This window comes from Mastomys coucha, unplaced genomic scaffold, assembly GCF_008632895.1.
Source record: "Mastomys coucha isolate ucsf_1 unplaced genomic scaffold, UCSF_Mcou_1 pScaffold6, whole genome shotgun sequence".
Taxonomy (NCBI): domain Eukaryota; kingdom Metazoa; phylum Chordata; class Mammalia; order Rodentia; family Muridae; genus Mastomys; species Mastomys coucha.
Window position 1 is genome coordinate 91,047,702 of NW_022196912.1, and position 14,511 is coordinate 91,062,212.

The 14,511-nt window shown below is 44.2% G+C and overlaps 1 protein-coding gene across 6 annotated transcripts in view; it reads left to right on the top strand.

The window, feature by feature from the left end:
- The window catches only part of Syne2 (spectrin repeat containing nuclear envelope protein 2), a 396,202-nt gene that overhangs the window by 326,901 nt on the left and 54,790 nt on the right, over positions 1–14,511 (top strand). For all 6 annotated transcript variants that reach the window (XM_031355750.1, XM_031355751.1, XM_031355749.1 and 3 more), the window contains 9 exons: positions 2,164–2,316; positions 5,790–5,960; positions 6,414–6,544; positions 7,928–8,132; positions 9,724–9,903; positions 10,440–10,568; positions 12,399–12,553; positions 12,649–12,793; positions 13,115–13,209. In XM_031355750.1, coding sequence (XP_031211610.1) covers positions 2,164–2,316; positions 5,790–5,960; positions 6,414–6,544; positions 7,928–8,132; positions 9,724–9,903; positions 10,440–10,568; positions 12,399–12,553; positions 12,649–12,793; positions 13,115–13,209 — 1,364 coding nt within the window. The remainder of the gene's footprint in view (positions 1–2,163; positions 2,317–5,789; positions 5,961–6,413; positions 6,545–7,927; positions 8,133–9,723; positions 9,904–10,439; positions 10,569–12,398; positions 12,554–12,648; positions 12,794–13,114; positions 13,210–14,511) is intronic.

Sequence of the window (14,511 nt, forward strand, 5' to 3'; positions counted from 1 at the left end):
AAAAAAAAAAAAAAAAAGATTTGAAAATTACTTCTAAGGTATGGAAATATTTTTAGGGACTTCTGCTTCCAAGCTTTCCCAACTGTATTTATTGTTATTATTATTACTATTATTATTATCATTATTATTATTACTTTGCACAGCATTGGCGATGTTACTCAGACATTTTCATTGTTCTTAGTGTTACATCCTGCACTTTGCCTGAAGGAGGTAATTTTCTGCCACCTTTTGTGTACAGTGTTCTAGAAGGACCACTTGTCCCTTGGAACCGGTCTAAGTCACACTCGGGTATAAGGGTGTTATCCATTGTCCAGGTCACACAGTCCTTGAAACTCTCACAAATGTGTGGACCCATACTGATAAGCAGGGCCAGAGCTGGTCATGCCCCAGTTGTACATCAGCTGTCACTGTGGCTGCTTCTATGTGAAAGCATCACACTAGCCACTGCTGGGGCTAATGTGGGTCAAAATCCTGTTCTCCTGAGTTTGCAGACAACATTTAGTCAAAAAGTAAAAACAATAGCAAGGAAGGGGGGCCTTTGTGGTGGCCACTTCCGGTCCCAGCTCTCTCCTCTTTACCTTAGTGTCCACCTAGAGCTCAGCATTCAGCTGCGGGAAGCTGCAGAGAGTTGCACATAGGCCTAACCTAAGCAAGTCTCCCACAGACTCTCCAGTCTTGGTGGCATGTTTCCTTCCGATGGCACCACCCTCCAAACAAGCTTGAAATGGGTTCATTCTCGCTACCTGCCTGCCTCATCTTACAACCAAGCTATAACTTTTCTTTTTTTTCTTTCTTTCTTTTTTTTTTTTTTTTTTTTTTTTTTTTCCCTGAGACAGGGTTTCTCTGTGTAGCCCCGGCTATCCTGGAACTCATTCTGTAGACCAGGCTAGCCTCGAACTCAGAAATCCGCCTGCCCCTGCCTCCCAAGGGCTGGGATTAAAGGCGTGCGCCACCGTCGCCCAGCATAACTTTTCAAATAGAAGAGCTAATGGGTATGGCTTAAGAACTCTACTTGAGTAGCCTTGGTTTCTATCCATAGGTAGACAGACAGACCAAACTATCTGATGTAGAAATACTTGGTGTTATGAGATAACAGTTATAAACACCAAAAGCAAGGACAGTTCCCAAAGAAATGTGTAGTTGCCTAAAATGGGGAAGCCTGAATAAGTTTAATGTTCTACTGTGAGCAAGCATAATTAACAGAAGTGAGTTCGTAATCATAGGAACTGGGACTTTTTTTTTAAAGATTTATTTTATGATTTTTAATTATGTGTGTCTGTGATATCTGGGTCTGTGGTTGTATGAATGCTAGCACCTGTGGAGGCCAGTGGCATCTGATACCCCAGAGCTAGAGTTACAGGTGGCCTTGAGCCATTTCACCTGGGTGCTGAGAATTGAACTAGGGTCCTTTGCAAGAGCGGTAGATAGATGCTCTTGACATCAGAGCTTTCTCTCCAGCCTTGGGATTGAAATATTTAAATAGTACTAAACACTGTTGCTCACAGACAAGCAGATTAGTTTATGATGAATGTATGTAATTAGCAAGTCTCTTCATTCCAGTTCATGTTTTGTGCTGCAAGTCAGAATTTAAAGGAAGATGATTAATGTGAGGTGGGAGCTGGCCTGTTTGGAAAGTCCTGGAAGGCCCCAGTGTGGCAAGGGTGGGCTGCGGGACCCCTGGGCCCAGTCCATGTTAGTCAAAGAAGGACAAGAAGAACAGACAGTTGTATGAGAGGGGTCATGTTCTAGTAACACCACGCTTATTAGATACACTATCATTTTTGGTCTGGCATGCGTGTGCATGTGTTGGTATTTCTAATAGTTAAATAGTCCTTTAAAAAATTTTTCCTTTCACAGTAGAGGAAATAAGACAACTTACTAGTGAGTAAGTACTTTTAGAACTCTAGTTAAATGAACCCCTCTGGATGATTCTTAGAAATTTGAAGGAGACAACAGTTCTCCGTAGTTATAAACTGTGGTTAAAATGCGGTAGCTGTGGTGCTCTGTATAACTGTATGCTACACTGGCAATTTTTACATATTTTATAGGAAAATACACTAGCTTCTATATTGGTGTTCAATGATACATGTTCAAGAATAAACTCCTGTTTACTAATTGTTCTGTAGTATTATACTTTTTTTTTTTTTTGTCTTGCCTGTCTAGGATATAGAAAATCAGCTTGCCATGAAATCTAAAGCTCTGGATGAGTTGAGACAAAGTTCTCTGACAATGGATGGTGGAGACATGCCGTTGCTAGAGGACATGGTGTCTGGAATTGATGAGCTGTTTCAAAAGAAGAATAATGTGACCAGCCAGGTACAAGGCATCCCTCGGTCTGCTGTTTCTTCTCATAAAGCCTTTCGTTTATTGTTGTGGCTGTTCGTTTCTTGGAGATTTACCCCACATTAAAAAGCCAGAGAGCTACTGGGAGGCATCCTAAAGTGAAAAGTAGTTATTTCAAGTCTCATCTTATGTCCTAAATAACTGAAGGCAAAGGGGTGGCCCCGGCAGGCAGGAAATCCGCTTGGCTATCTTTGTTTTATCTAACACACTCAGGCAAGCATAAATGTCTCCTCTCAGAGCAGCAGAGCATCTGGCATTGTTTCCAGGTCAGCTCCACAGCAGCAGTTAGGAAAGAGCCCCCAGGCCTGTTGGAAATGCAGCCAGGAGTGGGGAATCTGCAGCACATAGATAGCCTAGGGAGCTGGGAGCAGGGTCAGCACTGGGAGAACCCAGAGGCGAGGCTGGAAGAGAGATGAGGGAGGAAGAGTGTGCAGGATGCCCCCAAAAGGAGGGCACTGGAAGGGAAAGCTGAGACATGCCAAGAGCATTTGCTTCCCACCCAGGGAGGATGCTCTGATGGTTAGCCAGTGTGTACTGCTGCGTTTCATCCGGCATCCTCACTGGGAGTTAAATATGTCACTGAAATCTGCCTTCCACCTCATGTTCCTAGTGGGCAGTGAGACCAAGCTGTGTGATTGAAGTCCCTAGGTTTCATCCAGCCTCATCCGCTTCCATCTGACTCTGGGGAAATACGGATGAGCTCCATTTGTCAATCATGTCTGGTTAAGTTACTCTGCTCACAACCAGGAGTCAGAGAAAGCAGACGATAATGGAACCAGAGCCCCAAGGAGCTCAAGCAGTGCAGGAAATACACGTGAACAAATAAGAGTGATGTAATGAATACATAACGTAATAAGAGTGTAGAGGGGAGATTAAATTAAGATGATGCAGATAACAAGATCATAAGAGAGACACACAAGTAAATGGAAGGGTCCAAAAGTGAAGTAAATTTTCAGTTAATTTTTCAACAAAGATAGCATGATAATTCACAGAGAAAGGAGGGTTGTTTTTTTTTTTTTTTTCATAGTAAGATACTGGGTCACCCAGATATTAACATGAAAAAAAATGACACTAACTCAGTGCCACGTCCAAAATCTAACTTGAAATGAATCAGAGATGAACGTAGGAGTTAAAACTACAGACTGTTAAGAAAGGCAACATAAATGTTCATAACTGTTTTCCTAGAGAGGACACTAGAAGCTTAAGCAGCCAGAGGAGGGGGTGGGGAGAGCTGAGCTTCATCAGAATTGAGCTCTTTGTTTGTTTGGAGAACATAGCAAAGAAGTGCAAAGGCAAGCTACAGGATGGGGAGAGACAGGGAGGAGCTCACGCGCTCATCTGTTAACCTTGCTTGTTTAAGTGACTTACTACCAGGAGTAAGGGGAAATAGCAAACAGTAGATTCCAAGCTGCGTCCTTGCGAAGGGGCTTATATGTACAATATAGCGAGTTACAGAGCAGGAATTGGAGGAGCAAACAGGGAGGTTGTTTGAATGGACATCTCTCCACAGAAGATGACATGAATGGCCAATAAGCACATCAATAGCTAGCAAGGGAATAGAAATCAAAACCACAGTGAAGTGCCAGTCATACCCATGAAGATGGCGGCATTAAAGACAGGCGATAGCAGGTATTACAGCAAGGATGTGCCCATACGCTGTAGGTGGGGACTAAAGTCCAGCTGCATTGCAAAGTTGTATGGCAGTTCCTTGAGGTTAAACATGGACTTGACATGACTTGGAGTTCACCTAGCTTATAGGCGAATGCTTGTAGCTATCTAATCATGATAACCCCGAAATGGTAACAACCTGTTGTCTATCCAACTATGATGTCTTAGTACCATGTAATAGGTATATCTGTATTGTGAGATATTATTCAGCTGTCTAAAGCAGTAATGTATTCTGTATCAATAATGAACTTTAAACCCTGATAAGTAGAAGCCAGTAATCATAAAAAGACCATGTATGAATCCATTTATATGAAATATTTAGTACAAGCAAATCTTTGGAGATAGAATTTGTAGCTGGAGGAGTAGAGGTGACTTCTAAATGGACATGATGTTTCTTTTTGGAGTAGAGAATGTGTTCTAAAATTGTAAGATTTTAATCTTTAAATCGGTAAATTATATGAGGGGTGAATTTTATCTCAGTAAAGTGTCGGTTTTAAAAATGAAGGAGGTAGGCTGGGAGCTAGCTCAGTTGGTGAGGGACAAACAGGAGGACACAAGTTTGATCCCCAGAACCCACATTAAGAGAAGCTGGTCGTGAGGACGCACAGTTGTGATTCCAGCAGCTGCTGTCTGACAGCAAGATTGCCACGATTTCCTATCTCTGTCCCCAGGCATGTCACTTCCCCAAGCCTGTTTTTCAGCCTAGCAAATAGGAATGAGAACACAAACTGACCCTTTACTATCTTAGCAGTGACTGACACCTATCACTGGAGCTCAGTGACTAGAATTCCACCTAAGCCCAGCTCTCACATTGACCTAGCTGCCTGCCTCTCTCTCCTACTCTGTTCAGGCTCCCTTAGTGAATTCCTTCTCTTTCCCCTCAGACCACATGTGGGGTGTCTTTTGGGATCAAAGCTGGTTGTGGTGGTGCATACCTATGAGCCCAGCACTCAGGGCTGAGTCAGGATTCTGTGTCCCATGCCTGCCTGAACTGTATGCAAGCACATTTACCTGCTAGACTATCTCATGGCCCTTTTATATCTTAAACACTTCATGCTGACCTGGAATTCATCATGTAGCTTAGGCCTCAGCATATGCTGTCCTGCATCTGCCTTCCAAGTGGTGGGATTACGGGCACACATCCACATGTAGCTCCTTGGTTGTTCTCACTAAGTAGCAAAACTCGTGTCACCAAAATGTACCAGTGGGTAAAATATGCCTGCCCTTCATGCATGCCCAGCATGAATGTACTGTTTCTCTCCAGCGTGTGATGGCTTTGCAGAAGTTGCACATAAGCCCAGGCATCACTTTAGCATCTTGCACTTACAATACTTTAAAGTTGTAGAGGTTTTTCATAAACCCTGTTGGGGTGTGTGTGTGTGTGTGTGTGTGTGTATTTGTCTGTTTTGTTAATTAATTTGCTTTATGGATGAAGAAACCAATTGACAGAGTTAAATAATTTGCCCAAAGCCAAAAGGCTTGTAGAGTGATTGGATCCAGTGCTCAAATGCTCTTTCTTTCTTGCCTGGTATCTTGCCCTGTGTCTGTCATGAGCCTTGTGATCTTGGGGCTCTTTCGCACTAGTCCATGTTAAAACAGCTTTCTTTGAAATCTGTATGCTCCTTAGCCTAGCCTTCGCGCCTTCAGGAAGTTAGTGGAGATCTCCAGTACTTTCAAGTTGAAATACCTAAATTGGATACAATAATTGATTCCTTGAAAGGAAATAAAATGAGAGATGGTCTTAGGAATGCTAAGTCAGGGCTTCCACTTTCCCGCAGGTCCACCAGCTCAGAACCTCTGTGCAGTCAGCGCTGCAGGAGTGGAAGACCTGTGACAAGCTCTACGATGAGACCAGCATGAGGACAACCCAACTCATGTACTCCATGGAGCACAGCAAGCCTGTGGTTTTATCATTGCAGGCCTTGGAGTGCCAGGTTCAGAACCTTGAGGTAAATTAGCCAGTGTGGCCAAAGGTATCGTGGGTAAAAGTTAAAGGCTGAAGCAAGCGCTATAATGAACCAAGGTGCTTTACTGTTTACAGAGAAGCAAAAAGCAGTTCTTTAACTAGAGGTATCAAAGGGACGGCTTGGAATTTTAAAGCTAGTCACATGAGCCATGAGAAGTTTTAAGTGTATCTTGAATTTTCTGTGTATTTCACTTTATGGTTTATGAGATTGTATGTATGGACAAGTGTCGTATGCTTGACAACTTCATACTTCTAAGTTCTGCTTGAGGAAGGAGTGCCTCGCCAATCGCCTTCTTCTGGTGCTTGGCTGTGTCTCACTGTCCTGTAAGGTCTGCATGTTTGTGTCACTGATGTGCAGCGTCGAGGGCCCAAAAACTGTTACCTTCCAAGCTGCGATGGCCCAACCACCTGCTTTTACCTTTTTCTGTATCCTCAGGCCCTTCAGGATGAAGCTGAGAGTGGGGAACGGAGCTGGGAGAAACTGCAGGAGGTCATTTGCAGGCTCAAAGATTCCTGCCCCTCCATTGCTGGCATAATTGAAGAGAAGTGCCAGGATGCTCATTCGAGGTATGTCCAGAATGCAATTTGAAAGATCAACCTTATCTCTTGACCCGTAGGCCTTCTAAAAGCTTCTTCCCTCCTTCACAGTGATGGGCTTCATGGTTATTGTGGCTCTTCTTCAGAGGGTATAGCGCATTGTGTAAGACTCAGTGTCATGAGAACATTCCTATGTCTCAAACAGTTTCTGGGTTAATCACGCTAGAAATGCCCTAATGGAGCCGCTTCCAGAGTGTGTCCTCTAAGTGTCAGGCTCAGTCCTGGGAACCCCAAATCAGCAACAGAAACACCGAGGAATGGGGAGTCTGTAGGATGAGGTGGGATGGATGTGTTCAAAACATCTCTTGGAAAGTGACCCAAAGCCCGAGACGATGTGGAGGAGTCAGGTTGCCTTCGAGTCTTCTCCATGAAGACTCCTGTGCTTCAAGACTTGTTGAGTCCTCACTGAAGGGACGACAGTAAAGTATCTAGCTCCACATTTGGTTTCTGAGCCCCTCACTGCATGGGCGGAACTGTTGCTGTTGAAGGACTTGGGTCGCTGCTGCACATACAAGTTCATTCCTTCATGGAGCTCATTCCTTCATGGTGTTTCCTGTTTGTTGTTTAAGTAGCTGCCGATTGAGTGCAAGCCTTGGCGCATGCTTCTCAAATGCTCTACCGCTGAGCTACATCTCCAGCCCCATTCATGCAAGTGCCACAATTAATCTGCAGCATAATCTGTACAGCCATTTAAAATGGTTGTTCCTCCCTCTTCCTTCTTCCTATTCCTTCTCCCTCCTCTTCTTCCATCCTCCTCTCTCCTCTTCCTCGGCCAGAATCTCATTGAGTTGTGGTCTGGCCTAAAAGTCACTGTGTAGTCCCAGCCAGCCTCAGCCTCAAACTTGTGATGATCTTCCTGACTTAGCCTCCTAAGTGATAAGATTACAATCAGGAACCTACACCTGTCTAGCTTTTTTTTTTTTGTAAATATGGAAAAGTTTTTGTTTTGTTTTAAAAGAAAAGAAGTAAATGAAAAGCAAGATTAAAAAGATCTATAAATAGAATTTTTTTTTCATTTATTTTAACTTGAAAATAAAGACTATTTTGGTTTTTTTATAATTGCACAGTAAATGTATGTGATACAAGCACAATATAAAATAAGTCCCATTTAAAAGCCAGGTGTGGTGGTGCAAGCCTTTAATCCCAGCACATGTGAGGCAGGGGCAAGAGGCTCTCTTGTGAATTTGCGGCCAGCCTGGTCTACATAGTGAGTTCCAGGACAGTCAGAGCTACATAGTGGGTCCCTGTCTCAAAAAAAAAAAAAAAAAAAAAAAATCAAAATAGCGCATGTGTATAATTTTGCTACAAGAACAGGGTGGCACGAGGGCTCTGTTATTACTGTTACACCACCAGGTGGACCCAGGTGAACCAAGACCTCGCAGACCAGTTGCAGGAGGCCCGTGGTCAGCTGCAGCTCTGGAAGGCTCCTCACAACACTCACATAGAATCGGCAGGCTGGCTGCAGCAGCAGGAAGCCAAGTTCCAACAGCTCGCCAACACCAATATGACAGGAAACAACCTGGCAGACATCCTGCCACGGGCCCTGAAGGACATAAAGGTAGGTGCAAGGCCCCGAGGAGAAAACTAAGTCACGTCCACAAAACAGCCGGGACCAGGGAGGGACAAAGAAGTAACCAGGCAGGACACAGGGGAGATTGGGACATGTGGGGTTTGAAGAACAAGGTGGCAGATGGGTCAAAAGGCCACCACCTCCCGAGACCCCATCATTATCACTCTATCACCACCAGCAGCAGCAGCAGCATCACCATCAAGACTTACTTTTGCTTCAAATTATGTTTGTTGTGTTGGCTAGCATTCTGACAACTTGACACATGCTAGATGCATTGGAGTAAACCTCAACTGAGGAAAGTGCCCACAGTATGCTGGTCTGTGGGCAAGCCTGTAGAGCATCTCCTTTATTAGTGACTGATGGGAGTGTGCCCAACTCACTGCAGGTGGTGCCACCCTTGGGTAGTCCTGAGTTAGCTAAGTAAACAAGCTATGAAGAACAAGCCAGTGAGCCGTGTTCCTGCCCTAATACCTGTCCTGCTTTGACTTTGTTGCTGGACTGTGAGCGACCCAACATTGGTGCTGGGGAGATGGCTCAGTGAACAAAGTACTTGTTATGCAAGAATGAGGACCGGATTCAATCCTCAGCCCCCATGTCAAAAGCCAAGTGTGGCCATTGAAATCCCAGCGCTGTGGACATGGACACAGCAGGGCTCACTGGCTAGTCACCCTAACCAAATCAGTAAGCCCTAGGCCACTGATGAGACTCTGACCCAAAATATAAGTAAATAAAGTGTACAGTTAAAACACACCTGCTCACAGCCACACATACCCTCAAATATCTCAAAAACAGTAATCCCGGCTTTCTTAGGAGTGATTTTAGACTGTTTAAGTATAGGGCAGGGCTGGAGAGATGGCTCAGCAGTTAAGAGCACTGACTGCTCTTCCGGTGGTCAGGAGTTCAAATCCCAGCAACCACATGGTAGCTCACAGCCATCCATAATAAGAAACAAACAAACAAACAAATAAATAAAACTTTGTAATCGAAGTGCACGAGGCTTTGAGAAGTTAAGCCCCTCCAAAAAAAAAAAAAAAAGAACAGGGTAGTTTTTCAGCTGTGGTGTTTTTCCAACACTGTGAGGAAATGCCCAGAACGCAAATACTCCATAGTATGAAACTTGGTAACAAGATGTGTTTTATATCTTGTGACACTTTAGGTCAGGTCAAAAGTGAATAACAGATTTAATTAAAGTGCCCTGAGGTCTGCTTGCCTACTGACTCTACTTGTCAAGTAGGACTCTACTTGAATTCATTTATTTCGGAAGGGCAAGGGCAAGGGCCAGAGCCAACCTATAATGATTCTTGACATGATTTGAAAGCCCCTCCCTCAGGTGTGAGACAATTAGAAACACAAAGCATGAGAGAAACCACGATTCTGTTGGGCAGTGACAGGTTCAGGCACTAAACTGCCAAATTTCCAAGCAGCACTGGTAGGATACATTGTTTTAGGAAACCTTAAGTTTTCTCAGCTATTTGAAATAAACAGTAACAGTGACAACAGAACATTTACAGAAGCACGGTGGCAGGGGTTGGTGGCTGGTGTGAGGACATCAGCACGTTCATCCTTTCTTCTTCTCCAGGGGCTGCAGCGTGACCTGCAGAAGACCAAAGAGGCCTTCCTTGAAAATTCCACCCTTTCAGATCGGCTGCCACAGCCCGCAGATTGCAGCACCACTGGGCTCCATTCTGGACAGCGGCACTCCCTCCAGACAGCTGCGTATTTAGAAAAAATGCTGCTGGTGAAATCAAATGAGTTTCAGGTTTGTCTTGCTTTTCCATTGAGTGGCAACTGTGGGCATCCCCGTCTTTTGAATCCTGTGAAGCAGTTGTACTGTTTGGACGGCACCATAGGGAAACTGTAGAGGGGAGTCATCCCAAGACAGAGTCTTGCTTAGTCACGTGGGCAAGGGCCCCACTCTTAAGCAGCCGTCTGTTCTTAATCAAACATGTTAACTTAACAAGGAGCATGCTTCGTACCCTACTCAGATCTCAGTTATCTGGGATTTAGAGTAAAGTAATTGAGACACAGGGTATGGCTGCTGGAAACACAGCTGTTTGTTGTAGTCTTCATTCATTTCCTGAAGTTGTTGTGTGTGAAGAGAACAGAATAGTCCCTTCTCTGTGTGGAACTGATCTAGAAGACCCCCCAAGGCACAGGATGAAATCCCAGGGCCTTTACAGAGACCTGTGAGGTAATACTGAGCAGAAAGTAACTTGAGCTCTCAGCAGCCCATAGTGTGCCTAATTCTGTCTTATGCACTCATGAGATTTTTCTAATAAAAATATCTCTTTATAGATTGTTCTGGCACAGTTTAAGGATTTTTCGGACCGGCTGGCATATTCAAAAGACCTTATTATGCATGAGGAAGAAAATTTGAATAAACTTTACCACGAAGAGAAAGAAGAAGTTCCTAACCTGTTCCTGGTATGGGCGATATGTGTCTTCCCTAAGGGCTTAGAGTTTCCATGGGGCTGAACTATAAGCTAGTTACTGCTACCTGAATCTGCTCGCACTCTGCTCACCTGTGAGTTCGGTCGTTCACTCCCCTAGGTCTGCATCCCGATGAACTCATGAGCACAGTCATTCTCTTCCCTTTTGTCCTTGCTCTATCTTCCTAAGGTCTCAAAACACAGAACATTATGGGACTTAATACACCTATGTTATTAATGTACATGCACTGTCCATAAATGTTTATCTTGAGGTCATCATGAACTAATTTCAGTGAACCTGAATAGTCAAGGAACTCTCTGTTGTGATTAATTGACTTTTTTTCTGATTAGTTTGAAGATCAAATAGAAAATAGTCAATTAAAATTGGATACTTTCCCTTTTTAATTACCTCAGTAATTTTTGTATAAAATGAAGTGACTGAAGAATTCTGGATCCAGTGAACTCCCAAAGATCCATTTTTATGACCTCCATGAGGAGTCAGCGAATGACAGCACGCTATCCAGATCCCAGACCACCACTCAGTTTTGTAAACAAAATTGTATTTCAGCCCAGCCGTCCTTCCACTTACACATTATCCATGAGAGATTCTAGGCTATGAGGACAGAGCAAGGTGGCTGCTTTCCAGACAAGATGGCCCACAAAGCTAAAACCCTGATGGGCTGGCCATCTGCAGAAAATGTTTGTTGAACCTGCTCTAGAATGTGACAGCAGAGTTGGGTAGATAGTGGGTATTGTGGAAAATGTTCACTTAACACACTGTCCTGGGGGTAGCTTCTTAAAAATAAAGGTTTGATAGGTTTTTTCTTGTGATTTCACACACAAGGAAAATATGGGTGGACTGGGTAAGTCTGGTTTAAGCACCACACTTAGCTAGGATCATTTTGAAGATGAGATTTTCACCTGATGTATAGGTATGATGTATAGCCTGTTGAAGGTCAGGTCGTTGTCCGGTTACATATTATATAGGACTTGAGGGTTCAAATTTGGTCTTTAAAGAGACCACAACTCATTTTCAGTATAGTAAAAGACAAAATTTAATGTCCCTTCCTGCTTGTTGGTACTGCTCATGTGGCGTTACTTTTCTCATGGCTATGACAAAATTTCTGACAAAGGCAACTTGAGAAAGGGTTTGGAGACCAGCAAGATGGCTCTGCAGCTGGAACGCACATAAAGATGGAAGGAGGAGAGTGCCAGTTCCATTAAGGTGTCCTCTGACCTCCACATCACGCATGCACACACATGATAATAATAAAGGTTCTAGAAAGAAAGGGCAATTTGGGTTTGTGATTTTAGGGTCTACAGCCCATCACGGTAGGGAGGGCAATGTGGGCAGAAGTGAGGCAGCTTGACACATTGTAGCATAGTCAGGAAGCAGAAAGAGGCAACTTTTGCACTCATAAGGTTTGCTTGTCTCTATACATTCAGTCTATGCCTCCCAGCCTATAGCGAGTATCCACAGGCTATGGAGCCCATGTATGCAGTATCACCCACATTCAAGTTGGGGCTTCCTCCTCAGTAAAATCTCTGAAGACACCCTCACAAACATTCCCGAGGATGTGCCTCCTAGGTGATGCTAAATCCTGTCAATGTTGGCAGTTCAGAGGACCATCATCCTAGATGTACCAAGCTGGTACCCCCCAAATAGGAGCACCATTGAGAAATGTAAGTTCAGGTCCAATTCTAACTCTAACTAGCTGTTCAGCTATTTGTAAGTTGTACTACCTATCTGAGTCCTATGTCCATTTAATGTAAGGAGGCCAGTTCATCATGTAGATATTTTATCTGTACTTTTCTTCCCTCACAGAACCATGTGCTGGCACTGACAGCCCAGTCACCTGACATTGAACGCTTGAATGAAGAGAGCCTTAGGCTCCCCCTCAGTGATATAACAATAAAAACATTACAGAACGTGAACCGGCAGTGGATCCGGGCCACGGCCACAGCGTTGGACCACTACAGGTCAGAACATCCTTCCTCTACTGCCACTTCAGGGAAAGTAGAATTAAGATCATTATTATAAGGCTCAGTTTTTGTTTGTTTTCAAATCTTTATAGCAAACTTCAGGGAAATGGGTTGAATGAAAAGTTCCTTCATTACTGTGAAAAATGGATCCAAGTTCTGGAGAAGATCCAAGAGTCACTTGCAGTGGATGTGGCCCACAGCCTCCCTGCTCTCCTGGAGCAACAGAAAACCTATGAGGTAACCCTGTGTTCTGCTGCTCCTCAGCCACTTCCCCCAAGGCAGGGCACAGGGAAAAGAGGCACTCAAATGGAACACAGGAGGTCCCCGTCTACTTTCGCTGTCATCAGCGGCCATAGGCATTTAGGGACATCTACTATCGAGAGGTCTATTGTTTTTCCAGTATTATGTTCCTAGATGATGCTAATATGATTGAACATGTTTGCACTTGGGAACTAATCATTTCACAGGCCCTCTGAGAGCCTTACTAGGGCACATAAGTTCCTGATTCCTAACAGAGAAATCTATCAGCTGATAATTTGTATTTTGGTTCATAAACAGATATTAGAAGCTGAAGTGTCTATAAACCAGACAGTTGCTGATGCTTACGTGGCCCAGTCCTTACAACTCCTGGACACAGCAGAAATAGAGAAGAGGTAAGTCATGAGGGGTTCTGGAGCAAATGCACTTGGTGAGACAGCCCTTCTGATGTGAGAGCCTTTGTGTGTGTTTATGGGGTGTGGTCGGTGTTTGAGCCCATTGATTAGATGCTGAAATGAATTCTAAGCACTCGGGGTAACTGTCTCTCATCTGTGCCTTTGGGAGTTTTGTTTGTTTGTTTGTTTTGTTTTTATGGTTTTTCTAGACAGGTTCTCTGTGTAGCCTTGGCTGTCCTGAAAGTCACTCTGTAGACCAGGCTGGCCTCGAACTCAGAAATCTGCCTGTCTCTGCCTCCCAAGTGCTGGGATTAAAGGCGTGAGCCACTACTGCCCGGCTTACCTGTGCCTTTGTGTGGGGTCTTTGAGCTCTTCTCTTCCAGCTCTTCGTAAGAGTCGTCATAAGTTTTTGTGAACTACAGATCTTAGGGTGCATACCAACTGCCAACATGTAAACCCTGAGGACATCTCTGCCCATGGCCTAACAGTGGGACCAGCCTTCTGCTTCTACCTTAGGGTTGTGCCTATGGCCATAAAAATGCTAATAATGCTTTTTCCTGTTGTAAGAGGATGAAGTCAGCAGCACAGAGGACTCTTCTCAAAAGAGTCACCTCCTCTACCCCAGTTTATTAACTAAGTTTTGAGAGACTCTTCTGTATTGTCTTTTTCTGTCCGCTTTCTCCTTCCTGGGGCTTTGTTATTTGAAAATAGGATGTAAGGTGCTGCTATCCCAAGCACGAAGCTGTCTCATAGACACAAGAGAAATGTCTCTCCTGGCATATTCCACTGGAGTCCGTGGGCAGCACTAGGCAGGCTGGGCAGGACCCTGAGGCTAGCCTGCTGAGCACAGCTAAACCACTCATGTAGCTTGCTGACATGGACAGAATCCAGAGGTGGTCCAGTTGTTCAGATGTTTCTTAGTGTCCTGATTGGTACCATTTACCCTCTCCCTGCCCCAATCCATATCTTAGAAATATGAAGCCTGTGTCTTGGTAACCCTCGAGTGATACATGCAAGCCCATCCCAGAGTAATAAGCTATTTTCTTGCTCATTAGGATAAATATGACCTACCCACAATAAAGGCCTTATTTCCCTCCATGAGCAGTATTATCCATCTGCAAAGAACTAGTTGGGCAGATACAATAAAGCTTACTCTTGGTTGTGCCAGTTATATGAAGTGCTGCACACACAAAGCACCTGCCCATGTATGGTTTTTTTCCCTCATTGATCCCAGTTTCTAGATTGCAGGAAGACATGGCATCATGTATGTTAGGACACCTCAGCTCTTTTAAAGGAAAGCTT